The 27,796-nt window shown below is 38.7% G+C and overlaps 1 protein-coding gene across 4 annotated transcripts in view; it reads right to left on the bottom strand.

Moving 5' to 3' along the window:
• LOC127631484 (cell adhesion molecule 2-like) overlaps positions 1-27,796 on the bottom strand; it is a 370,436-nt gene that overhangs the window by 20,704 nt on the left and 321,936 nt on the right. For all 4 annotated transcript variants that reach the window (XM_052109617.1, XM_052109616.1, XM_052109619.1 and 1 more), the window contains 3 exons: positions 27,222-27,383; positions 21,619-21,709; positions 15,016-15,194 (listed from right to left, as the gene is read on the bottom strand). In XM_052109617.1, coding sequence (XP_051965577.1) covers positions 15,016-15,194; positions 21,619-21,709; positions 27,222-27,383 — 432 coding nt within the window. The remainder of the gene's footprint in view (positions 1-15,015; positions 15,195-21,618; positions 21,710-27,221; positions 27,384-27,796) is intronic.

The following is a 27,796-nucleotide window of genomic DNA, read 5'->3' as shown; positions in this document are numbered from 1 at the left end:
CCCAGTGCTAACCGACTCTGCCTGATACCCATAGGTAGGAGGACCGAGACAGGGAGCCGCTGTAGTGGCTTTCTCTCTGACGAAGGAAAGCCGCAACCGAAACGCAGCCATGGTCATACTCTCGCAATGAGGGCATAAACCATCCATGAACGCTGTCTCCGCATGGGTAGCACCCAAACACGTGAGACAGCAATCGTGGCTGTCAGAAGCAGAGAGATAGCGACTGCAAGCAGAAATAACACACATACGAAAAGGCATCTTGAAAAAGATGCTTTTGTAAGTGCCAATCTTTTAGTAGGAACATTTTCTTTTAGAGAAAATATACTCCTTTTCTTTTTAGAATATAATCTCTTTTTACTGCTGAAGCGCACAGGGGTGTTTCTCTGTACAACATCAGTGCAAGAGGGGGAGAACCATTGTAATGCACTGTAGAAATCAACAGCTTGTAAGAGCAAGAGATGAAAGGCTGGCAGATTAATTCAGCTCAGTGAAATACAACCGCTCGGCTCCGAAGAAGTCTGAATGAGTGGTTGCATTACAGCTCCTTATATACCCGTATGTCCGAGGGAGTGGCATGCAAATTCTACTCGCCAATTTTCATTGGCCTTTTCTCTAAGATCAGAGATGTCTGGGGCTCCCAGAAGCGACCCCTAGTGTCACTACATTGACACAACGTCGAGTGAGTGACAGAAGGGGAACCAACACTAAGTACTATGCTATTACCATAGTTTTTGGACCTTGACATTATGAATATGGTATTTACTTAGTACCATTGTATATATAAAAGTACATTGATATTGCCATCAGATTCCATCACTGTACCATGTTTCTTTAGTAAGTCATGTGACCCTTGTGTAGCTCCAGGTGGCCTTCATCTCTGTCTATTGCTTTAGAAGACTGTTAACTGAAGGTGATTATTGATTATTAGATGCTTGAAATACTGTATAGCCTATAGCTACAGTAGAGAAGAGGATTCATAACCAATAATCAATCTGCAGTCTCCAAAGATGATAGCAGGTTTTCACAACATAGCCATTATTGCTATCTTTCATTTTCTCTTCAATATGCATTTGCGGTTTGATATTTTTATACTTAAATTTATTAAACGCATAAAGTTCTTCCACCTACACCTGTTACGTTACGTTATTCTTCCAATATCATTCCTCTCATTTCCAAAAAGCCTCAGAAATTAAATGTATTTACAATTCAAAAGGTTTATTTATACTGTTGCTATATTTCTCTTTCCTTTTTCAGCTTTGTAGAGGGCTGTTGCTTAGAAATAGGGAGGTTTGCATTTCCCTTGATAATAAGAGTACTGACAGTGTTCATTATTCCATCAGTGAATGGAAGGTTTTAAAGCCGGGAGAAGAATAATGATGTTTCTCCTGCCTTTCTGAGCTTAGCAGAAGATAATTTCCTTTGAACAGATGAGACATTATAGAATATTAAATACTGTTTGATAACTTCACATGTACTGTAACTGGTCACATGGAACTTGGCTTAAAGCAGAGGTAAGCAACACATGAATATGTCTGTTGATGGAGCAAACACAAAGGAAGACACACTGTACTCATTCGGAGAACACAATGGAACAAGGCTAGTTGTGGAAGCAGGGCCCCAATCAATAGAAATTCCATTAGAACCCATTAGTCTCATTCAAGGATGGCAACTGACGTGTGGCCAAACATGTGCAGCAATTTGCTTGAGCATTAATGAATTCCATTAAGTTCTCACAAGTGAAAGGCCAAAGTAATGGAAAGTCTCTGTTTAATGGCACACACATACCTGATCTGAATCTTCATACGTTTAAAACAAAAATTTTCATTAAAAATGAATTGCTATGGAATTAATTCATGTCAATTTCTTGCTTCTTAATCGTTGGCAAGACCCTGTGAAATTTTACATAAAGGGGCTGATTCCATTCATAGGACTTTGAATCTGCTGCATTTAAAAAAAAAAAAAGAAAATAAAGAAATATTCCAGGTTCAAAACAGGTTAAGCTCTATGCTATTGTAGCATGCATCGATGACCACAGACAATAATTTTGACTCGTCCTTCAGTTTTTTAAAACAAGCATAAACCATGTTTATAGTAATGCACTTACAATGGAAGTCTATGGGGAAAGGTATTATGGAGGACTAAGAGCAGGAATGTGCAGTGTATGTATTTTTGTTTACATTTTCAAATGTTTCCTCCGTATACATTTTTTTTTATTTGAGCTGTCAATTTGACTAATCGTTCTTCCAAGACTATTTTTTTTAGGTGAATGTATTTCTGGTTGTGCATTACAAAAATAATTCCTGTGGGTGGATATTTTCTTTATAAGCATTCCTTTCCTAGTATTACTGCAGGTATCATGTGAAAGTTGTTTACTGGCTTTCCATAGTCATGACAGGAGTTGACATATTGGAAATAAATTTGCAAAGACAAAGTTAGTTAGTTTCATGTTAAAATGTTTTTTGATGTTGCGTTGCCCAATATGGTAGTTGTTTTGGACTTACACTGAAACTTCAGCATGATCACAATGTTCTAGTACCCTGACATCGATCACATCCTGCCAAGTTCCTGACAAGCACCCGATCCATTTACACTTTTTTTACTTTAATTCAAATGTGTTTACAGTTAGGGCTTATAATTAATAAATTATGCATTCCTGTTGACTTTTTTTTTATTTATTTTTTACCTAAAAACAACTCATTTTTGGCGCCACTTTGTGGATATTTCTCTTGGAAACTGGTGATCACACTATTAGGCTTCTACAATTAATGGAATCTTCATCTCGTGTGAGTGCTCACTACTTATTATAATATATTTTCAATATTTATTTATTTTAATGATTATCCTGGTCTAATGCCTTGCCACATATGACTTCCCTTATAAGTTCATTACTGTAAATTTAATTTAAAACAACAACAAGCAAGAAATTAGGAAATAGTCAAATTATTTTCTGTGGTAATCTACAGCATGTCACAAATGCTTTGGATAGAGCTTAACTTCACTGCAGCATAAATTTAAGTATGACCTGATTTCAGCACATAGTTGATTTAGAGAGATACTAATAATCGCAGTAATCTCCACACACTCATTCACTGAATTTTGCATCTCATGCACACTGTAGTCCCAGTGGAATATGGTGTGGGTGGCACAAAATATGATTAGATTTCAAAAACAAATTACTGTGTCTAATTTGTAAATCAAGAAGACATTGAGGCTGAACATACAGCACAGAGATCACAGTGACAACCAAGCTGAGAAATCAAAGATCACAAAAAAACAGGACATAAACTGCACATACCAAAACATGTTCAAAGGCAATACCATGCATACACTGATAACATAACACATTTTTATGTCAGTGAGCAAAGAGCCATTACTGCAACTAAATTCTGTAGAGGTTTTTATGGCTCTGTTTCAAATGGTGTACAAGGACGCTAAGCTATCGTCTAGGAATACTGTAAGTCTCAGTTTCTCAAGATTCAGTTTGTGTGGTTACATGTGTATATATATATATATATATATATATATATATATATATATATATATATATATATATATATATATTAATCAGGTTCAGCAGAGTTTTTAAAATATACAATTTCTTCAGGACATCGAAATATTCACTTCTCATTATACGGTATAACTTTAACTCAAACTGTTAAACTTGCATTTCTTGGTCAATGACGTAATGCACACATTTTGTATACAGCTTTTACAATTTCTGGAATTCACAAATTAATTTAGATATTTTTTTTTGTGTGGGGCTTTAAGAAAAAATGTGGTGTAACTGCCCAGAGATCATGATGAAGAAAACATTGTTGTTAAAAGGCTGATATTGTTGGATCTTTTATTTTATGCATAAAAAAATGAGACAATGAATGATAACTGATAACTTACTTATGATAAATTTTTTTTTATATATATATATATTTACATTTTAACCATGAAATATATGTTTGAAAACATTTAATCAAAATAATGATTAAGATGAGTAAACTTCTTAATCATTATAAAAAAAAATTATAATCAAAAAGCGGATTCAAGGTGTATGGAAAATATCGTACTTTTTATTTTTATACTAATATAGTTATATATTACTTTTTACATTACTTAACATTTTAAGAGTCATTAAATCAAATATTTTCTTGAAAATTGTAAGTAAAAAGTTTGGCAAAAATGTGTTACATATATTACATTGGTTACATTTTAAGCTAGCCTATATTTTTTAAAAGAATTTTCCTTTTCATTTTATGTTGGACATCCTTGTTTGTCATTGGCCTTTATACAATGTAAACTATAATTCTAACATTTCCAGATACGTTATTCTTGTATAGAATAGTACAAGCTGGTGAAATCATAAGAAATTGTACGAGTTGGCTCGTACAAAAACATAGACTTTTACTCCCATAGAGAAAAATATACCAACAAACGTTACAATGTTAGTACGATTTTTTCACCCTAACCTAAAATGGACTCAAGTTTAATCCCTTACTGAAACCCTAAACCAAAAACATGATTTTAAAAGGAAAATAACTTTTGTGTACCACAGAATAAAGAAAACAACAAGTTTGGAACCAGATGAGGAAAGCTTGAAATAGTTTAATGAGATACACTGTTTTTGTATTGCATTAATTCATGTGGAATAAGTAATCCAATTTGATCACAGACGTTTCCTTAAATAAAGGATATCTATTTTAAAGGTAAAGTTCACCCTCATACCGTCCAGATGTGTATGACTTTCTTTCTTCTACAGAACACAAATTAATATTTTAGAAGTATATTTTAGCTCTGTAGGTCCATGCAATCCAATTGAATGGGTATCAAATCTAAAGCTCCATAAATCACATAAAGGCAGCATAAAAGTAATCCATATGACTCCAGTGGTTAAATCCATGACTTCAGACGTGATATGATAGATGTGGGTGAGAAACAGATTAATATTTAAATCCTTTTTTACTATCATTTATCCTCCCTGCCCAGTGGGTGGTGATATGTACGAAGAATATGAAACACCAGAAACAAAAGAAGAAGAAGAATGTGAAAGTGAAAGTGGAGATTGATAGTAAAAAGGACTTAAATATTAAAATGTTTTTCACGTGCAGTTATCATATTGCTTAGTCAAAAACTTGCATTGTGAGTATCTACAAAGCTGAAATATTCTTCTAAAAATCTTTGTTTGTGTTCAGCAGAAGAAATAAATTCACACATCTGGGATGGCATGAGGGTGAGTAAACAATGAGAGAATTCCAATTTTTGGGTGACCTATCCCTTTAAATTCAGTTTGTTGATTAGTTGGTCTCTATCGGAATATAAGGCGTCTCTTTTGTACCAAATCATATGAGCTCTTACAATTCTTGTACAAATTATTACGAGTTGTCATGAGACTATGTTGTATTTTCTTATAGAAATAACACTAGTTTGCTTTCACTAACGGCAGTGAGTGGGCCCAAAATATTCAAGCATCTCTCGTGTGAATGACAGCACCATGGAGCACCATGACATTTCACAAAGACCAGCAGTGCTCCCATGCAAGGCAATGGCTCCCAGCTCATGCTATGACAAGGTTAATTGGTGTAACCCTGACCCACCATTCCACAAGTGACAGTTCAGTGCCCTGTCTCGCAATGATGATGTAAGTACTCCAGCAAAAAATATTTACCTGAGGTTGTACCTGGGAAATCTTTAGCTGTTGCCATGGACGCAGACAGAAAAGTACAGTAAGGGAAAACAAGGGTGAGGACATCACAAGGGGAGTGGCCACATAACTCAAAATCATTAATGAAGACACAAGCTGACTGCATTAAACTACAGTTAAAGCTGTGCACATAGAAGACTGAGACAACATGATGGTTGAGAGTACAAATTCAATATACAAACACCATTTTTCTGTCAACATTCTGCCTAAGATTGTTTGTGCTCCACAGAAGTCAAATGGATGTGGAACAACACGAGGGTGAATAAATGATGACAGAAGTGTCATTTTTGGGAGAACTCTTCCTTTAATTTCTTATGTCTACTGCGTCACTCTGCACTGCTCTGTAATGACACTACTTATCATGCAAATCACTCTGTATTTCAAATGATGCCATTCAAGCTATGAGATATTTTTACTGCATTAAAGGCACTTTAATCATTTGAGTAAGTAGAATCGTTTTATCTCACATAGATGGTGAAAATGGGCATGACAAATTGGGACAATGTCTTGAAGACGACACCAAGACTATGGAGTGATTTTTTTTTTATCACATTTGTACATGGCATCATTGTTGTCCTTCTGTGCATGTGTTTGTCCACACTGGAGAATTAGGCCTGCCCTTCAGTTTAGTTAAACAGAGCAGAATGTCTGATTAGAAATACATTTTATCTCTCACCACCTTGTCATACTAACAATTTCAGCTGTTGCTGGCTTTTATATCTCAACACTGGAACCGAAAACCTTTTAGTACAATTTGTCCGACCAGAAAAAAAATGTCTGATGTAAAAAGCGTGAAGGTGATATGAAGTGGCTGCAAGAGAGACAGGGAATGAGAGAGAGAGACACTAACATAGGCAGAGAAAAAAAGATCAACATTCCCGCTGTAGTTCAGACCGAGTGTGACTGTTCCTGTCCCACTTCTGTTGCGGGGTGTGTGTGTTTTCCCCTGGGTGTTTAATCCACATTTAGTTGAATCTCACAAAACTTGTCAAGAACATGTCCAGGTCCTATTTCACCTCAAGATTTAAAAGGAAGAAAACAAAGACTTTTTTATTTTAGATTTTTTTAATTATTATTATTATTATTATTATTATTATTATTATAAAGATTCTTCTCTTCTTCTCATTATTGTAATTGTGAATTCTTTTTAATCTTATTTTACATGCATTATAATTTTTTTCTCTTAATATTTTCTTTTCTTTTCTAAAGATTATAAATTATACATAAATCATGGTAGTGTTTGTTAAACATGTGTGTTAAATATACACTTGTGCACTTAAAATACTAAATGTAAATTCTTTAAAAACAACACGTTTAGATAATATAATATTTATGTCATTGTGATATTACTTTTCGATAATAAATAATGTTTCTGCACCCCAATTTTTTTAATTAATTGCAATAAATGGCATGAATCAATATTACTGAGAAAGGCCTCCATAAAGATAATTTTGCATATAATAATTAAAATAATTATAAATATAATATACAATAAATATAATAAATTGGATAATTCAAAGACATTACATAATATATTGTGGCAGCAGTTCTATAATACAAAAAGTGGCTTAAATGGTTAAATGTACAGATCAGGGGCATGATAAATTGTGTTAATGTTTGTAATATGTTATTTTTCATATAATTTATCACTCTAAATTAAAGCTAAATCAACAGCCCAAATATTTTCTGTTGATTTTAGGGTGAAACATGACATAGGACATGTTTTCTTAAGACTCGTCCATTTACCGTGTGGCTTTAAACTCTAAGATATAAGCTTTTTTAAGCATATTTTCAGTTTTTCTTGTTGGTCAAGTATTTTCTTCTTGTTCCCTAATGATTGATGCTTAACTGTCCTAGGCCTGGACTTCAAAAGTGGTCTGTTTTGATCAGTATCTGTATGGTTTGCCTCATTCTCCCTTCCTTTACATGTCTGCTAAACTGATTACTGCTACATAATTAGCTCTTTAAATAAAACCTAAAACTGGAGAGAGAGGAACAAAGTTATAAGAAGTATAAACACATCTCAGCATTTTACAGATATTTGGCAAGGATTTAGTTTAGGGTCAAATTGGCCCTCGAGTGCCTCGGGAAGCATTTCATCTCTTGCTTTGCGAAAACTCCAGCAGTGAGGCGCGCTTCTGAAAAGACGTCAATTTTATGGATGTTTGCATGGTTTTCCAAGCAAGTAAACGAAACTCTTTTTCATCCAATGTTTTAATTGAGAGTGGGTTGGTTCAGTAGGGAATATGCTGATTACAGGAAGCGAATGATAAATATTTTACTATTCCGATTCCATTAAACCCATGAGACACAAATGCTGCTCATTTACAAGTCAGAAGAGAACATAGGGCTCAAAGTAGCCAGAGGGAGTCTTGTCTGTACCGACCTACTGCTGAGTACAATTAGACTATACATTACACCTGCAGGAGATTTGTCACAGGTCTCTATTCAGCTCAATACACCTCACAGAGCAATGCACAGACCAATATATGGATTTTGGGATTTTTCTCATCTCTGTAAAGCAACTAGATTGGCTATAGACATTGATGTTTTCAGATCATGGCTGTCTTTCTGTAAACTCTTCAACTGCAGCCATGTATAGTGAATGTAAGGGGGATTATTTTTTGTTTCAATTGACTTTTGACTTTAATTTATAGTATACTGTTGAAAGAGAGGAAAATGGAGGGGTAAGAGGATCGGGACATGATGCAGGCCAGACTTAAACCTGCATTTAAACTGTGCCACAGCTCTGAGGAATAAACTTAGATGAATTAGTCTTCCAATTTAATGATATATTTGATGGAGGATAAATAGGGTTGGGAATCGAGAACTGGTTCTTAAAGGGATAGTTCACCAAAAAATTTAAATTGTCTCATGATTTACTCACCCTCCTGGCATACCAGATGTGTATGACTTTCTTTCTTCTGCAGAATACAAAAGAAGATATTGAGAAATATTTCAGCTTTTTAGGTCCATACAATGCAAGTAAATGGGTGCCAACATTTTTAAGCTCCAAATTCCATATAAAGGAAACAAAGTAATCAGAATAAGAATCAGAATGAGCTTTTTTGCCAAGGGATCTCAGGTATTTAAAAAAATTTTTTTTTTGGTGATAAGGAGAAACAAGTGCTCACAGAACATTACAGTGAAACACAGACTATAAAACAAGGTAAGAGTATAAATAGACATACAAATAATAGGACATTTAACATAATGGTGTATGTGCATGTGCAATTAGTAATGTATGTGCAAGGTAGGAGTATGTACAGTTATTGATAATCCAGTGTTTAAATCCATGTGAGAGACAGATCAATATAAAAAAGTTCTCCTCCCTTCCCAGTAGGGGGAAATATGCATGAAGAATGTGAATCACCAAAAACAAAAGAAGGAGAAAGTGAATGTGAAGGAAAAATGTAATATTGGTCTGTTTCTCACCCACACCTATCATATTGCTTCAGAAGACTTGGATTTAACCACCAGAGTACTTATATATTGCCCTTTTTTGGACCTTCAAAATTTTGGCATCCCATAACTTGCATTGTATGGACCTAAAGAGCTGAAATATTCTTCTAAAAATGTTCGTTTGTTTTGAAAAGTACTAGATGAAAATAAAGTCACACATCTGGGATTGCATGAGGGTTAGTATATGAGATTTTTGGGTGAACTATCCCTTTAAGCTGGTTGCACACTGTACGATTTTTATAAACATTTACATTTGTCATTGGTCAGACTGTATGATATGATCTCGGTGAGAAGAAGCCATGGCAAAAGCCATGCCATAAGGTATAGAACATTATATCATACTGTATGATATAGTAGTCAAGAATTTGGTCCTAATAATCCCGATTGATAGCATTGAGTGTGTGTTATGACATCTGCCCGTCCCAGGATCAGTCACACTGCACAACTGCAATGCAACATTTCTGACAAGGCCAGACATTCATTAGAGGCTCATTGCAAATTCATGGGAAAAATCAAATGAATCGACATTCTGTAAAGATGTCTACGATGAGAAATATTTCACAATCCCCAATCACCACAATCGTACACTGTGAACTGATTAATTTAATAATGTCTAGTTCTGTTAACAGCTCTTGAACCTCTGCATTCTTCTCACAATGCGAACAGAGCATTCATTTAAACAACACTATTTTCATAAAATGAAATACATAAAAATTTATTTTTATAAATAATGTTATTAAAATATACAAATATTTATTTACATATTAAGATTTATATTTATTAGATAATACATAAATATAACATCATTACAAAATGTATTATTAGTATTATTATTATTAAGAATATCTTATCTATTATTATTAGGGATGGCACCAATATGATACCTGGATTGGTATCAGGTCCGAAACTGATGTTTTAACCCGGATCGAGTATCGGTCTGCATCCTCGTGCCTGTGGCCGAATCACAGCAGTGCTGATTTAGGGCCATATAGCACGACTGCGAGTGTGATATTGCTTATATACAAAAGTTCAAGTACATTTTTAAAAATGAGGAAAAACTGAGTACGGTCACAAAAAATGCATTTGTACATGGAAATACTTTCTTATGTAATGGATCAGAATCTGCCGTTGCTGGTTTAAACGAAATGATTCATAAATGCCTTTCAAAAACATCACTTCAGAACTACTTGTATCACTGCTCGGGCTGTTTCTAACATGTTATTGGAGAAACAAGAATGTGTGTGTGTGTGAGTGAGAGAGTGTGAGAGAGAGAGAGAGAGAGAGAGAGAGAGAGAGAGAGATCTGAAACCATTTTACAGTTCCAGATACAAGTTAAAATGTGTAAAAAGAACTGCCTTCTTCTCTACTGAAGACATTCACTGTTATTTTTATGCTGCATCCTGCAGATTAGATAACAATAAAAATGCTCTTATGTAATTGTTTTTTGTTTTCCTATTTTATAATGAAATAATGTATCGATATAAGTTTTGTTTCTTTACACAAAGAGTACTCGCAATCAGTTCCACAGAGTGAAATATAAATGTTCTAAACTCATTAAAAACAACAACATTGATATCGGATCGGGAGCAGTAATTCAGGAATCGTAATTGGAAGAGAAAAAATGGTATCGTTCCATCCCTAATTATTATTATTTATTTTACTACTATTATTATTTATTACTTGTTTTACTATTACTATTATAATTTATTATAATTTATTTAAATATAATTGAAATAAATTTATGTTATTTAAATTGTTAACAATTTATAACCATATGGTAGCAGTATCTGTTTAAAAAAGTACATTTAAAGTGTGTTGAATATGTAATTGATCTGCCCTTAAAAAAACCTAAAAGCTTTATTTTAAAGAATATATTTTCGGGTTAAAAAATAATTGTGAAATATTACACACAGTAATAAAATATGCTAATTTAGATGTGAATTTAAACAGGCTCATTTCTCTTTTTTTATGACTATGCGTTGTCCTCACGGATTGCAGGCAATGACAAACATACAGAGCAACCAAGCTCATATGTCATTTGTTTTAGTGCAAACAAATTAATCTTAGAAGCTGGTACTTTTTAATTAATCAGTAAAAAAAAGACTCACGTATCAGTCTCATATCAGTTCATGAGTCACGACCAACTCAAAATGAACTGAGCAGTGTTACTGTGTTATATGTACATAGGGCTAGACTTTAATCAGTTTAATTACCAATGTATGGCTCATTTGAAAATGTGTAAATTAAGATACACATTCCGAACTGAGTTTTGTTGTAATAAATGTTACTTTAATTAAAGGTGCAATATATATATAAAAAAATGTTTTGCGAATGTGTGAACGGCTTGTAACCAAACTTAAAAAATTAGCCCTTCCCGGACTTCCTAGGTTGCCTATTAAAGCCTGTAGACTGAGTTTCATGCGAATGGAGAAGGTCGCATTGCCGGGAAAATCCAAAGGATGTGATGTTTATGCGCGCTCCCAAGAGACTTGCCTCAGACAGTAACAGCTTCTCTTCCACTATTCAACAGCAACAAAATACTGCAACACTAGGTAACATTATCTTAGAGATGGAATCCAGCAAACGTCCGGCTCCCAGCCCAAAACAGACTCCTACACAAACTCTGAGTAAGCCAAAAAAAAAAAAAAAAGTTTATCTACTGAATCCTTTCTGGCTATGCGGGAACGTGATCGAGCGAAAACTAGAGTGAACATCGGCAGGGCATTTGATTCCTGGAGGGAACTTCGTTTGGTTTTGGGGATCAAAACCGACCCTGAATTGGTGTTCTTCTTATTGGACAGGTAAGTTTATATAACTGCAAAGCATGTGAAATATAGTGCCATAAGGATTGATCTGTGTCATTTTAGCTAACTTGATCTTGCCTGCTAACGCTGACGAATTGCAAGCTACCTTGCTTCATAAATTTCAAATAATTTCAGAGATCTTCTCTTTATACTAAAAGTCAGATATACAGGAGCAAGTACACTGGTTTCTTATTCGTAGTACAACATATGACATACAAAACATACAATAGTGCAACATAACAGTGCAGTACAACAGAAAACTGTCTGGTATAGTTCAATAGTATGCAGCTGTATGTGTGTATCAGTATGCTTTGTTAGCTGATAAGTAGTTTTAGTTATTTTAATTATGCTTATATCTGTCAGCATGATGCCGGTGAATCATGTTCAGTGTCTTTGTACGTTACGTCATTGTTTTGGCTGATGCTCGCTTGCTTACGTCCCTATGGAGTGCATGCACGAGCAACAGGTAGCTGGCTGCAGTTCACTTAATGGCCACAGGTGTCATTAATAACAAGGTTTTCTGAATCTTACATCTGCACCTTTAATAAAAGTTAACATTAAAATATGTAACCAAATATATTATAGTATTTGTTTCAAAAGTTTGTACTAAATATTGGGGGAATGTGCTTCCCCTATTAAAAGTCAGTAATGAATCAGTAAAAGAATCAGTAATGGAATTATTAATAGGAATCTGAACCATAATCATTAAAATCTTTATGACTCTCAATCCCACGGATAAATGACTACACAAGACTAAGTATTAACGTGTTAAACAGCACAGCCCAATTTCCCATCCTACATTGTATTTATTGCCTTTTCTAGACACTAAACGTTCCTGTTTCTATCTGTCTACTGAGAGAAAGTGTACCAGCAGACACTTTAATAAATGGAAATTAAAATGGTAAATGGAGATGAATAGAGGCTGTGTGATTTCAACTGACATTTATTGCCACTTGGCAGTCGTACCATTAGCAAATTAGGTTCATCCGAGAGCCACGTCAGACAACTCATCCTGAGAGGAAGGGCTTAATAAATATCACTTCGGTGAAGTCAGACATCTAGATGAATTAGGCCTAGAGGTAATGAATCATGTGAACAAGCTTCTCTCTCTCGCTCGCTCTCTACACCTATCTTTCACTCGCTAACTCTCAATCCTTTAAACTTATTCACATTTAGCATTCCTTCACCGAAGTGGGGACTCTTTATTTACTTTCTATTGTTGTGTTGTTAAAAGGATAGTTTATGAAAATGTTAACATTTTTTCAAACCCATATTACTGTCTTTATTCTGTGGAACTTAAAGGAATAGTTCACCCCAAAAAGACTATTCTCTCATAATTTACTCACCTTTATGCCATCCCAGATGTGTATGGCTTTCTTTCATCTGCTGAACTCCAGTGAAGATTTTTAGAACAATGTCTCTGCTGTTCTGGTCCAAAAGCAAATACATCAATGTCAATGGGCACCAACATTTTGAAGCTCAAAAAAATCACATAAATCAGCATAAAGTAATTCATTAGACTCCAGTGATTAAATCAGATCTTCAGCAATATGGTAGGTGTGATTGAGAAACAGATCACATTTACATTCTTCTTGTGTTTTTTGTGATTAACATTCTTCATGCACATCGCCTCCTACTGGGCAAGGAAAATAATTACTAGCAAAAAAATAAAGGACATAAATATTGATCTGTTTTTCACCCACACCTATCGTATCACTTCTGAAGATATGGATTAAAACACTGGAGTCATATGAATTCATTTAATGCTGTGTTTATGTGCTTTTTGGAGCATAAACATTTTGGTACCCACTCACTTGCATTGCCTACAGAGCTGAAATATTCTTCTAAAAATCATAATTTATGTTCTGCAAAAGAAAGAAAGTCATACACATCTGGGATGGCATGAGGCTGAGAAAATGATGAGAGAATTTTATTTTTGGGTGAACTATCCCTTTAAAAGGAGATGTAAGGGAGTATTTTATTCTCAGTCTCCTTTCACTGTCATTGCATCTTTTTTTTCTTCCATACATTGAAAGTGAATGGTGACTGATGCTGTCATTCTACATATCTCCTTTTGTCCTCCATGAAATATAGAAAGTAATATGGGGGTTGGAACAACATGAGGGTGAGAAAATTATGACAGAATTTTCATTTTCATTTCAAATCAAATTTTAGATTTCCTTTTGTGACAAATCCTATTCTTTTGAGCACAAATAATGTGTAACTTTCAAATTATTTCTCTCAAGCATTACTGTTTGGCCTATTAAAGAGCTGTGCTGCAAATCTGTCTCCGTTCCTTGTGCTGTGTGTCATCTTTCCAATTTTAGCTTGACAAATGTTATCTGCATTAGCAGAGACCCTTAATTATGTGTTCTTCTCCTCTTATACTTTCTGTTTCGGAGAACTAACTTATCATTTCTGGCTTGTCTCACTTTGGTGGTAAATGCTGCAGCCACCAGCAGAATCTTCTGCTTTTTCCTCAACACACAAGACATTGTTAAACTGGGCCAGGAGGATATTTGATACTTACTTGGATATTAAAGAAATAGTTCACCCCAAAATGAAAATTCTGTCTTTTTTTACTCACACTCATGTTGTTACAAAAACTGTATGACATTCTTCCTTCTGTGGAGAAATTCTGGAGAATTATTCTAGTCGCTTAAGCTTTCATGCTTAAAAAGGAACTCAAAAGCACCATTAAAGTATATTAAAAGTGGTCAATACAAACTTGTGTTGAATTCCAAATATTCTTTAGCCATACAAAAGCGTTTGAGTAAAAAGTCATTACAGCATGCTCCAGTCCCCATTCATTATAACTGCATGGAAAAGACATACCAGTACATTCTTCAAAATTTCTCATTTTGTGTTAGATGGAAAACAAGTCAAATGGTTTTGGAACAACATAAGGGTGAATACATAATTTTCATTTTTGTGTGAACTAATCTTTTAATATAAATTGTAACCAAAAACAATACATAATGAGTATACATGAGCATACAAAATAAAGTTTTGGATTTAATACCCTCCGAGGATTAGTTTTGGCCCTGAAGTACTTACCGTACACATACAGAGTAAATTCATCGCTGCTGGTGCCAAGATGGTTGCTGGCCTCACAGCGATATGTGCCATTGTCTGTTTTGTTCAGTGTTGTGATGATCAGATCTCTACCCTCCACAATCATTCGTTCAACATCAGGGAGCTCACCTCCATCTTTTTTCCATAAAGCTGGCTCAGGCCTAAAAACAGCAGTGTAGTTTTATCTAAAGGCCTTGGAAACGTAAGGTCAAGAACATTCAGACATATTTTAAACAAATATATGATTAGTCTCAGTCCCCATTCACTTTCATTGTATGAAAAAAAAGATGCAATGCAAGTAAATGGTGACTGAGGTTAACATTCTGCCTAACATCTCCTTTTGTGTTTTACAAAACCAAGAAAGTCATATGGGTTTAACAGGGTGAGTTAATGATGACAGAATTTTCATCTTTGAGTGAACTATATAATTACAGCAAATATTAAAAAACATGTAGGAACATGCAGTTACACGAAAGAACCAATATATATTATATATATATATTATATTTATTTATTTATTTATTTATTTTTAACCTATCCTTTAAAACAAACTGTTCAAAAAACAATTTATAATATTTCCGCAAATGAGTTGGACTTAACAACAATATTCACAACTTTTGTAAAGTCATATTCTATATAGTTAAATCCAAGTTAAGCTTTATCTATAACATGTGACAGAAATGCACCTATGATCATGAAAGTCTATAATATAAAATAATATCAGCACCTATGTAGTGTTGCAAGCTGTAATTTCATAGCAGCAACCTAGTAAGAAAGTCATTATAACTACATTTTTACAAACTCTCTTTAATGTGTCGAATTCTATGTTTCTTTGCAGTTTCCTGGTGTAATCAATACTAGAGAGGGATCAATACAACAACTGTGCATTTGATCCACTTTCAAATCAATCATGAGAACAATGACTGCTTATGACTTTAAAAATACTTAGTTTTGCAATATTATTCACAAAATGCTATGTTACGTAATCAAAACACTTTTACATTTTTACTACTAACGCATCATTTGAAATTCAATACATTTCAACACATGTATCAGAGACCCACCTGCATTTACACTCTTATTCCAATGTTAGCATCTTCTGTGGTAGCTCACCTCACAGATTGTTGGACTTTGGGCTCTAAAGTACATGGTTTGAGCCCAGCAAGCACTCAAACTGACAAGTGAGAGAAAAGATTTCATAGAAGCAACACAAGATTATGTGGTTGCTTCAGAAAATATGCTTTTCATTTCACATTTTGTTTTTGGACACTATCTGTAAGGTTTAGGTGCTGGTTAAATGGATAATTCACCGAAAGATTCTCTCATCATTAACTCGCTCTCATGCCATTTCCGATATCTATGACTTACTTTTTTCTGCAGAACACAAATTATGATTTTTAGAAGAATATTTATGCTCTGTGATCAGTTTCTCACCCACACCTACCATATCGCTTCTGAAGACATTGATTTAACCACTGGAGTCTTATGGATTACTTTTAAGCTGACTTGAGCTTCATTCACTTGCATTGTATGGACCAAAAGAGCTGAGTCTGTTTTGTATCTACCTCTCAATTGATTTTAGATCACTATTGGTTAGGTTTAGGTTAAAGTTTTAGGTTAGAGAGGTACATTTTACTCATTAAAACCTCCATCTAAAATGCACCTTAAAAACCTTGCCTGATTACGACACTATTTGACACGCTTTTGGCCTCACCGCTGGACATTTTATTGGGAAACTGTAATTTCATAATTTAGTTTTGCAAAGTTTTGTTGTCACAGTCATGTAATGTTCATAAGACCAGGCTGTTCAGAAGTCTGGTGGGAAAAAATTTGTCCCCACACTTTGTTATCGTTTGGAGAACTTCTGTACAGTTCCCTTTTGGAAAACTCGAGCTGTGCATGATCGCTGTGGGACACCGTCCAAGTGTCACGTGGTATGAAGCCTTTAGCAATTTAGCGTTTAAGCTACGCTCCTTAGGGAGCTATGTCACAGGCTCCATAAAGGTGCTCACTTTCGTGCTATTGATTCAGATTTTCTGTTCTTCAGTGGATAATCTCGTCTGGCCTGTGATGTACTAGCAACACACGTCGAAGCAAGGATTATTATTTCTAATTTTTAAGTGACAACACAGGATGGATTTTAAGAAGTTCTTACCTCCATGTACATGGTTCATCGTCGGTGAGGATTCCTATGACATGTGTGTTTCCTGTCTGGGGTCACACGGAGGCCACGTTGCAGGGTTCGGATTGTCTGCAGTGTGATTGATGAACATTAGGACACACCGTGAAAGGCTTGCCTCCTTTGGAAGGGATTTAGTCAAGCCGTGTGCTCGTGCTGGCTGCATATCTGCCAGTGCCTCATGGCCGTGTGACTCGTGGGAGGCCGGCATGGATGCTGAGGAGATGGGAGCTGAGCAGCAGGCCAACCTTCGGTTCTCTCTGTCACTCTGTCCGTATTTGGCTCGATGTTCACCGTGGAGTTTACACACGGGCCTTTGTGCCCTAGCCCTGTGCCCACAGCGGTTTCCTTCGAAGCTGAGGATGACGATGCCATTTCTATAGCAGCAGATTCCAAGATTTTCACTGGTGGCCAGGCTGAGGCCTTGACTCCTAGCAGTTGGATTTCCAGGCATTCTGTAACTTTTACAGAGTTGCTGAAGGTTATTACACGTGCAATGGAGAAACTGCACCTGGATTGGCCAGATGAAACGCAGTTGGAGGATTGTAAATCCATCTTTGACGACTTTTTCTTAGCAGGCCAAAATGCAACTACGCCCCATAGGCCGCTCCCTTTTTCCCCGGGAGATTTTTAAGTCCGTGGATCAACCTTACTTAGCAAGGATCACAAACCAATCAGCCTCTACATTTTCTAATATGTGTTGAGCTTCTAAGCATGGATATACTTTTGGTCCCGGTGATGGAGGAGATGCTGGCGGCCCATTTTTCTCCTTCTTCTGTGGCCCCATGGAAGTCGAGGCCTACTCTTCCCTCGAATATGTGCAGGATGGCTTCGTCCTTGTTGACAAGGCTTACCTGGCTTCGGTAAAGCGGTTTTGGCTATGCACATGCTGGCCGTTTTGCAAGCCTAACAAGCCAATTTTTGGGGGGATTTAGATGAGGGAGATGGGCTGGATGCTGAGGCCGTCATGGAACTACGCCGGGCTGTCTAATTTGGAGTTGAGAGCTACCAAACACATTGTTCCTGCTATTGGTCAGAATATGCCGCGGCTTATGGTGGTGGAATGCCATCTGTGGTTTACTCTTATAGATATTCATGACAAGGGCAAGGCCTTCCTAATGAATGCCCCTGTGTCACAATCAGGGCTGTTCGGTGATGCAGTCCAGTCGTTGGTGGAAAAATCTGTGCTGTGAAACAGCAATCCCGCTGCAGATCCGGTGCGTTCATTTTTGGCATCTTCGCTATATCCCACCAAAGAGCTGCATAAGGAGCCGGACATGAGTTTTGCACCCCTCAGAGGAACTGGGGTCCTCGTAAGTTCCAGCCATCACAGGGTCTGTCCGTATAGGCATTTGGATGTTGGCCCGGCACCTTTTTTAACAGCCGGCATGACACCAGAAGCGAGCCTGATGGATTTTTTGTGAAATGAAGGGTGAGCCGTATTTCAGTGAATGAAACTGGACTGTACAAAGTATTCTTTTCTCTCCTGTTTGCCCTTCGGTCAGTATCAGGATGAGTTCACCATTGTACACACCTCGAACACCCGACAGCCAAAATATGGTTCAGTTTCCCCCCCCATAGCTTGTGCTGGTGAGCGAACATTAAAAAAATCTCCATGACCAGAGGTCTCTAGACATGCATGACAGAATTCAATGATCATCAAGCACAAGTGTATACAAAACACACAGTGAACATTAGCACCACATGTTGTCCCATCATGAAGAATGATGGGGCTGCTGTGGTGAACCAGTTTTCTCAAAAAAAGGTTCCACCCAATGTTCACACACTCAAATCAAAATACCAATATCAGGGCACTCATCATATATGCTTGAATACAATAATGGCAGAAACATTATTAAATCCCATTCAACCAGGCGAACGCACCCTCCGCTGTGACGCTGGTTGTGGTGCAGTCGCCAAAAGTAAGCCAAGTGTGGCATCTATAGCGGATACATGTCACTACAGGGAATTGCCAGGAAATTACTTTTTGGGCCTCAATAAAAAGTTTTTGCCCCCAATTTTTTTTTTTACCAAATTTTACTTTGACTTTTTTACTGATTTCAGAATCAGAATTTATGTTTTTTTTTTTTTTTTTACTATTTTCTAAATATTCATTTGAAGTCAAAGATTAATATGTAATATTCTGGGTGGGCTTGGGTCTAATTTGGGTGGGCCCAGGCCACCCCGGCCCACCCTTGGCCACACCACTGGATATGTCATTCAAAGCCAATTCAATCATTCAATTTTAGTCCTGAAAAAAGATGATGAAAAGACGACATGAGGCTTCAAGGTATTCAGGCGTTTTGAATAATCTCGACGATTGGTTGGTTTTAGCTCACTCAGAGACTTTGGCAGCCCAACATCAAGATGTCGTTCTCAGCCATTTGAGCAATCTAGGGCTGTGTGTTAACCTAGACAAGAGCATCCTGTTGCTAAGGCAACAGATTCTGTTTCTAGGAGTGGAGCTGGACTGGTAGGTGATGCAAGCACACCTGTCTCTGTCTCCAGCTCACGCTCTGTCATTACACCATTGTCTAGCGATGTTCAACGTGGGACGTGTTCTCCCTGCAAGAACTTTTCAGTGCTGGATGAACTCCACCATGAGACTTCAACCACTGATGCATGTGCTTTGTACCTTCAGAATGACGCATGGTTGCAGACAGACCCGCCATCTGATATCAGGCATTCAGTTGGGACAGGTGTGTCACCGCAAGGTGCTAATGAAAGACGCCTCCTCCATGGGTTGGGGTGCTGTACAGAAATGTAGTCCAGCCTATGAATTCTGGATGGGCCAGCTGCAATATTAGCACATATACTGGCTGGAGATGCTCACGGTGCTTCTGGCGTAATGGTATGGTCCCTCATCATGGAGCTCTTTTGAATGATGGGTTATCCCCTGCAGTGTTTGATACCATTCTAAATGCTAGAACTCCATCAACGGATGCAGGAGTGTTTCGGGCCGGAGTTGCCCCGGCAACACTTAAAGTTATGTTGTCACTATAGCGACTGAACATGCGCTTATCAATGGAGTCTCTGTCGGTGCACATTCTCTTGTCTCTCGCTTTTTGCATGGGTACGCAAGCTTAGAAATTTTCGCCCCATCCACGTTCCTTTATGGGATTTATCTGTTGTTTAGAGGCACTCTCGGGTACTCCATTCGAGCCCTTGACAACAGTTACTGATACGTTTTTGACTCTTAAGATGCCACTGCTAGTGGCATTGGCAAAGGACATGTTAAAATCTTGTATGGGCTATTTGCCCAAGGTTATTTCTAAGTCGTTTCACTGGCAGACCATTACATTTCAGGTTTTCTCTCCTCTTCCATTTGAGTCGGAGGAGCATGAAAGGTTACATATGCTTTGCCTAGATTGGGCATTGCAAGTTTGTGTCGACCGTACTAGCCAGTGGCATATGTCAGAACAGTTGTTTGTGTGCTTTGGAGGCCGTAACAGAAGTGTTTCGGTGTCCAAGCAAAGACTATCTCTTCGGCTTACCAATTTCGAGTGTTTAATAAGCGCGCGGTTTACCTTTGCCTTCGGGTATTCAAGATCATTATACAAGGAGCATGGCATCCTCATGGGCTTTGGCTAGAGGTGCGTCCTTGGAGGACATTTGTATGGCAGCAGGGTGGTCCTCTCCACATACATTTGTTGGATGAGGGATTGACACCTGCTTCCCAGGTTCTCTCTGTTGGAACAGGAGTAAATTCATAATTCCTTTTTATTCAGATGCTTTAGCTTGCTTGTGCGCCGCTATATGCTTGCCACATGGGCTTAGACTGTTGGCAGCTACTGTTCGCATGGCGTGAATGTATTCATTCCCACAACGATCATACGCAGCTTGAGTTCTCCAAAAGGGAACATCTCAGTTAAGTACGTAACCTTGGTTCCCTGAGGGGCAAAATATGCTGCGTAGCTGGCCATACTCTCTAGCAGCTGCATAGGCTCGTGCCTTTTGCAGAAAATCTGACTCGATGGTGAGAAAGCGAGCACCTTTATGGAGCCTCTGACGTAACTCCTTTGGGGGCATCGCTTAAGGGCCATCAGCCAATAAATTGTCGTGATTGTATAAGGGCTTCAGACTACGTGACACTTGAACGGTGTACCACAGCAATCATATGCAGTCTCTTTCCCCTCAGGGAACCAAGGTTACGTACGTAACCAAATCGTTTTGTCCTCTATCTCAGAAAGCTTACACAAAAAGTGTAACAACAGAGTCTCTAAATGATTTAATTATTCTCTAAATCTCTCCCAAATATCAAGATCAATTTAATATTATTGCCTTTTTGTTCTTGGTATGCAGATAAGATCCACCTTGAGATGTGATGATTCTGCAATTTCAACTTGATAAGACAAATCACATTCAAATAACGTTCACGTAGGTGATTAAAAGAAAGGCAGACTCACAGTGGGTTCCCTTTGTATACACACTCCAGTTTGAAGTACTGTCCTTCCTGTGGTACTATTACTGAGTGCACAATCTCTACTTGTGGAGCATCTGGACAAACAAAACAAAACAATAGAAAAACTAAATAGAAGCATTAAACATATTACATAGACATTTCTTTAAATAGGATAAATCTAAATATTGAACATTACTATTTTCATGTACATGTCCTGACCATTGCCATGACAAGTAATGCACAACTAAACATTTATTAAACCTGGACCTCATTTCTCAATATTAATTGATCTTAGTTGTTAAAAGAATATTCATGTTTCAATACAAGGCACAATGTTGATAACCACAAAAATATTATTTTGAAAAAGTTTTAATTTATTTTATTTCATTTTACCTTTATTTTAACAGGAAGTCCCATTGAGATCAAAAATCTCTTTTACAAGAGAGACCTGGCCAAGGTAGCAGCCATACAAACTCACAACATATTAAAATGTAACCAATAAACATCAACATGAACTATTTAAACAAAATGGTTTCTCACGAAAAAAAAAACCAATCACATTCGTCCTTCAACTTATGCTTTATGATGCCCTTAAATTCATCAATGGATATAAATAAGTTTAATTTTAGATCTTTCTGTAGATTATTCCATGTCCAAGGAACATAGTAGGAAAATGCATTTTCCCCCAGATCCATCACAACCCATGGTACATTTAAAAGCAACCACTTGGAAGAGTGCAGTCGATAATTATAAAGAAGGGTAAAGAGGTAGGCTGGAAGTTTACCTAGTATAGCTTTATAGTTAAAAATATATCAGTGCTGTTGTCTGCGATTGGTCAATGATATCCAACCCACTAAATCATAAAGAATACAATGGTAAGAGACTTTGCATTTGTAATGAAACACAAAAGATGCATGGTACACTTCATCAAGGATTTGTAACATTGAGGAGGCTGCATGCATGGGGCCAATTTTTGGAGCATTTAAAAGCAGAAATGTAAAGCTTATAGTTTTATAAAAGCACTTAAATGAATTCTTCTGTTAAAACTCATGAAGCATTTGGCTACATTGTACAGTTGTTTAAATTGTCATGTTTACCGTCATTTTAAGGTTTTATGGTTCACAGCGTTATCATAAAACATCATGACAACGAAATTGTAAAATCAGAAATAACTTTACAGAGAAAAGGTACGTGATTTCATCACACTAAAATCGCGGTAACACACACATTGTTTAAGTTTTTTGGCTATATATTTGAAACAGTGATTATTTTTTACTTTTACAGATTTTAACATTTCCATTGTAATTGCCTTTAAGTTTCCGCCTTATTTACAACAGTTGCATGAATTTGATCTTAACATCATTCTAATGTTAATGGCTGTGTCCGAAACCAGGAAAATGCTGCCTCTGGAGGCTGTATATTCAGCCGTTTAGGGCTTCGTGTCAACTGGGAAAAGAGCAAGCTCTCCCCAGTTCAGAGCATCTCTTTTCTCGGCATGTAGTTAGATTCGGTCTCAATGACAGTGCGCCTCACAAGCGAGCGCACGCAGTCCGTGCTGAACTGCCAGAGTACGTTCAGACCGGGCACAGCGGTTCCACTGAAACAATTTCAGAGGCATCCTCAGGGACGGTCATGCCACTCAGGTTGATGCATATGAGACGCTTCAGCACTGGATTCAGACTCGAGTCCTGAGATGGGCATGGCGCAACGGCTCATACCGTGTGAACCTCACCCCTTCATGCCATCACTTATTCAGCCCTTGGACAGACCTCTGTTTTCTATGGGAAGGAGTCCCCCTACAGCATGTGTTCAGACACGTTGTAGCTACTACAGATGAATCCCGGTCGGGCATGGGCGCCATGTGCAACTGGCTCCTGGAAAGGGCTGTGGCTGGGGTGGCACATCAACTGCCAAGAGTTGCTGGCTGCACAGATTCCTGCTGCTGATCCGTGACAAGCATGTGTTGATCCACTCAGAAAACACAGCGACAGTAGCGTATATAAAATGCCACGATGGTGTTCACTCTCGTTGCATGTCGCAACTCCTCCTTTGGAGTCAGCAGTGGCTGAGGCCGCTGTGCGCCACTCTTGTCCCGGACAACCTCAACACCACAGTGGACGCGCTGTCATGGCAGGTAATGCTCAGCAGAGCGTGGAGACTCCACCCTCAGGTGGTCCAGCTGATTTGGGGTCGTTTTGGCAAAGCACAAGTAGATCTGTTTGCTTCCCAAGAATCCAGCCACTACCCGCTCTTGTACTCTCTGACGGAAGCCCCCCTCGGCACAGACGCACTGGCACACACCTGGCCCCGGGGGCTGCACAAGTACGCATTTTTCCCAGTGAGCCTACTTGCACAAGTCCTATGCAAGGTCAGGGAGGATGAGGAACAAGTCACTCTCGTGGCCCCCTACTGGCCCACTCAGACTTGGTTCCCAGATCTCACGCTCCTCGCCACAGCACCTCCCTGGCAAATTACCCTGAGGAAGGACCTTCTTTCTCAGGGATGGGGCACCCTCTGGCATCCACACCCAGACCTCTGGAACCTCCACATCTGACCTTTGGATGGGATGCGGAAGATCTAAGTGGTCTACCACCAGCCCCCTTGTGCGTTCGAGCACACTCTACGAGGAGATTGGCATCCACGTGGGCACTGGCCAATGGCACCTCTCTAGCAGACATCTACAGAGCGACGGGCTTTGCAAAACCCAATACCTTCGTGAGATTTTACAATATCCGTGTTGAGCTGTCTCGTCCTGTGATTTGACAGGCCCGAACATGTAGAATTTAGTAATACGGAACAGCTGGCCGGGTGTCTTGCTTGTGCATAACATCTTTCCCCTCTCCTGAGGCGAAGACATGCGCTCTACTCCCACAGTCAAGTCCACAAGTCACGGACTCTGGATGTCCTTCCTCCCTAAACCTCTTGCTCTGAATTCAGTGGAGGAGTTTGCAGCCAGACCCACTGCAGGCACCGACTTGCCTGTACTGGAACAGGTGCTCCACAGGTTCTGATTATTCTGATAATCTCCCGTGACATATTTTCCACGGTACGGTCCACCTGTCAGCAGACCCGCGTCTCCCTTGGGCAGAGTTCCCTCTGCCCCCCGGTCACTGTGATTGTAGAGCTCCTCCCCATTGAGGCAGGACCTACCACCCCGCCACCTCCATATGTGGCTGGTAAGCCCATGTGATGTGTTTTGCCACATGTTAACCTCCCCTGCTGGGCAGGATATGGTCTCTGCAGTGTATTTTCCCCCTGAAAGAATAGGATAGTAAAAGAACACCTTCCCCGATGCATGTTATTGCGTAAGATGGCCCCAGCCACATCTAACACTCTATGGAGAGAAAAATAAGAGGGGGAAAAGGCTATGGCTGGCACGGCCTTCTCCCATGCTAGTTACGTCACTTCCCCGCCTCAGGGATGTGGGGAACTATATTATGTCTTTTGGGGCATTGGGGAAGGTTACGTGCAGTCTGATGTACCTGCTATTTTTGTACGCATTAGCTTGCTTGCAACTACATCAGCGGTAACACGGTTAAGTATTTTGCCATTTTTAGATAGGGACCCCTAGTGTCACTACATTGACACAATGTCGCGTGAGTGACAGAAGGGGAACGTCTCGGTTACTGTCGTAACCTCTTTTCCCTGGTGGAGAGAATGAGACGTTGTGTCCCTCTTGCCACATCATTATACTAGCTGCAGAAATGGCAGGGACCTTACTCTCGGCTCCTCAGCTCAAAAACTGTCTGAACAGATGCACGCTTCCCTCCTTTTATACCTGTATGTCCTGGGGAGGGGCATGCAGATTCTGTTCGCCATCTGTTCTCATTGGCCTTTTCTCAAAGATAAGACATAACCGAGGCTCTCAAGAGAGACCCCTAGTGTCACTACATCGACACAACGTCTCGTTCCATAAGGGAACGGAGGTTACGACAGTAACCGAGACATTTAAGATAGTCCTACATTTTTTTCAGAAATTTTGAATACGTTTTAGAGCAAACTTATTGATGAATCATAATTTCTCCGTATGCAGATTTCACCCAAAAATGTGTACTAGAGCTGGGCGATAGGACTGTCACAGTTCCTCCGGACACTCCCAGAACTTACACTCCACGATCACTCTCTCCCGAACACTAATCACCTGCACCTGAAGCTCGTTCCCACATTCATCAGCCTCACAGTATAAGAGCTCCCCTCTCCTGTCACTCTGGGTCTGGTCTCACAACTACAATCACAGGCTCACTTACCTGCTTCCTCCTGGAGACTCTACGTTCCATCCCTAACTCGCCTCTCCAACGAAGTCCAGTTCCAAGCTCTACTGCTCCTTCGTCCAGTTCCGGTTTCCTCACTATTCAGCGAACTGCAGTCATTACCCAGGTTTACTCGCCATTCAGCGGACTGCATCCATCACCCCGGTTTCCTCGCTATTCAGCGAACTGCAGACATCACCCAGGTTTCCTCACTGATTTAGCGAACTGCAGTCATTACCCAGGTTTACTCGCCATTCAGCAGACTGCATCCATCACCCCGGTTTCCTCGCTATTCAGCGAACTGCAGTCATCACCCAGGTTTACTTGCTATTTCAGCGAACTGCAGTCATCACCCAGGTTTCCTCGCTATTCAGCGAACTGCAGTCATCACCCAGGTTTACTTGCTATTCAGCGGACTGCATCCATCACCAAGGTTTCCTCGCTATCCAGCGAACTGCAGTCATCACCCAGGTTTACTCGCTATTCAGCGAACTGCATCCATCACCCTGGTTTACTCGCTATTCAGCGAACTGCATCCATCACCCAGGTTTCCTCGCTATTGAGCGAACTGCATTCTTCACCCAGGTCTCCTCGCTATTCCGCGTACTGCAGTCATCACCCAGGTTAATCCGCTATCCAGCGAACCGCAGTCATCTCCCAGGTTTACCCATTCCCCTATATCCCTCAATAAACTACACCTCCGGGTTTAACACTACCATCGAGTCTGAGTTTATGTTACAAGGACGATGTTCAGAGCTGTGAAGCACGAGCATGTTCCTTTGGAACAGCTCGATGCTGGAATGTTGTGTGGTCAGGACACAGTGTTAGCCTAAGTTAGACAATTTCTAGAGTTTTATAGCAGCTAAAGGGGCAATATTGGTATACTTACTTTATATAATATAATTATCACTTCAATGAGCACTATTGAGCAATTAATCAAACAAATCTTTTTTTATAGACATTTTATAGATGTTTTCTGGAAAAACATTTCAAGGAAAAAAGTTTCAATAAAATTAAATGGTCTTATCAGCCTGCGATGGACTGGCGACCTGTCCAGGGTGTCCCCTGCCTTTCGCCCAATGTTAGCTGGGATAGGCTCCAGCCCCCCGCGACCCTGTACACAGGATAAGCGGTTGACGATGGATGGATGGATGGATGGTCTTATCAGCACTTCTTAAGAAAAAAAGATTTGTGGTAAAAAATGCTTTTTTAATGGAATATTTGACTATTTTACAATATGTTTTTCTATCAGTTAGTAGAATCACTGGGATACATTTTCAGCTGTCAGCTCTGTGAACAGTTTTCATTTAATGTTAGCTAAATTCCAGAGGAAAGTGATCTAAAAGCAATGACTCACAGTGGACCTCCAGCACCTCTGTGACCTGGTATGGCATGGAGCCCAGAGCGATGTGCTCTACCATGCAGGTGTATGCTGCTCCATCGTCCTTCCTGTCCACTTTTAGGCGTATGATACTCCTGACCGTGAATGACCTTCCAGTGGCGTTCACCTCCTTCTGACCTGCTCAAGCACAGACACACAAAAAACACATCAGAATGTTGTATATATATATATATATATACACTGTATACTGTACATCATTAAGTTAATCATGCCAGGGATGGAATCTAGATTCTGTGACTAAATAGTTGAAGCGCACTTAAGACGCAAAATTGCATCTCGACACAGGCTTGTAAATAATTGACTTGAGTCTCGACTTGGATTTAATAGTCCCCCTATACCTTGCAGTAACATGCATTATTCCGGATATATCTGGATATTCTTTAGCTGTTTTGCATTTACACCTTGCAGTCAAATGTGTCTCAACTGTGAAGGGATAGAGATCAGATCACAATTTCCCAAGAAAAATGGAAAATGCTACTTATATATTACATTAGAGGCTGCAAAATTCTCTGTATTAATTTTAAAATCAT

Source organism: Xyrauchen texanus, chromosome 38 (genome assembly GCF_025860055.1).
Source record: "Xyrauchen texanus isolate HMW12.3.18 chromosome 38, RBS_HiC_50CHRs, whole genome shotgun sequence".
NCBI classification, from domain to species: Eukaryota; Metazoa; Chordata; class Actinopteri; order Cypriniformes; family Catostomidae; genus Xyrauchen; species Xyrauchen texanus.
Note: the sequence above shows the minus strand (reverse complement) of the source record. Positions and strands in the feature narration are given on the sequence as shown.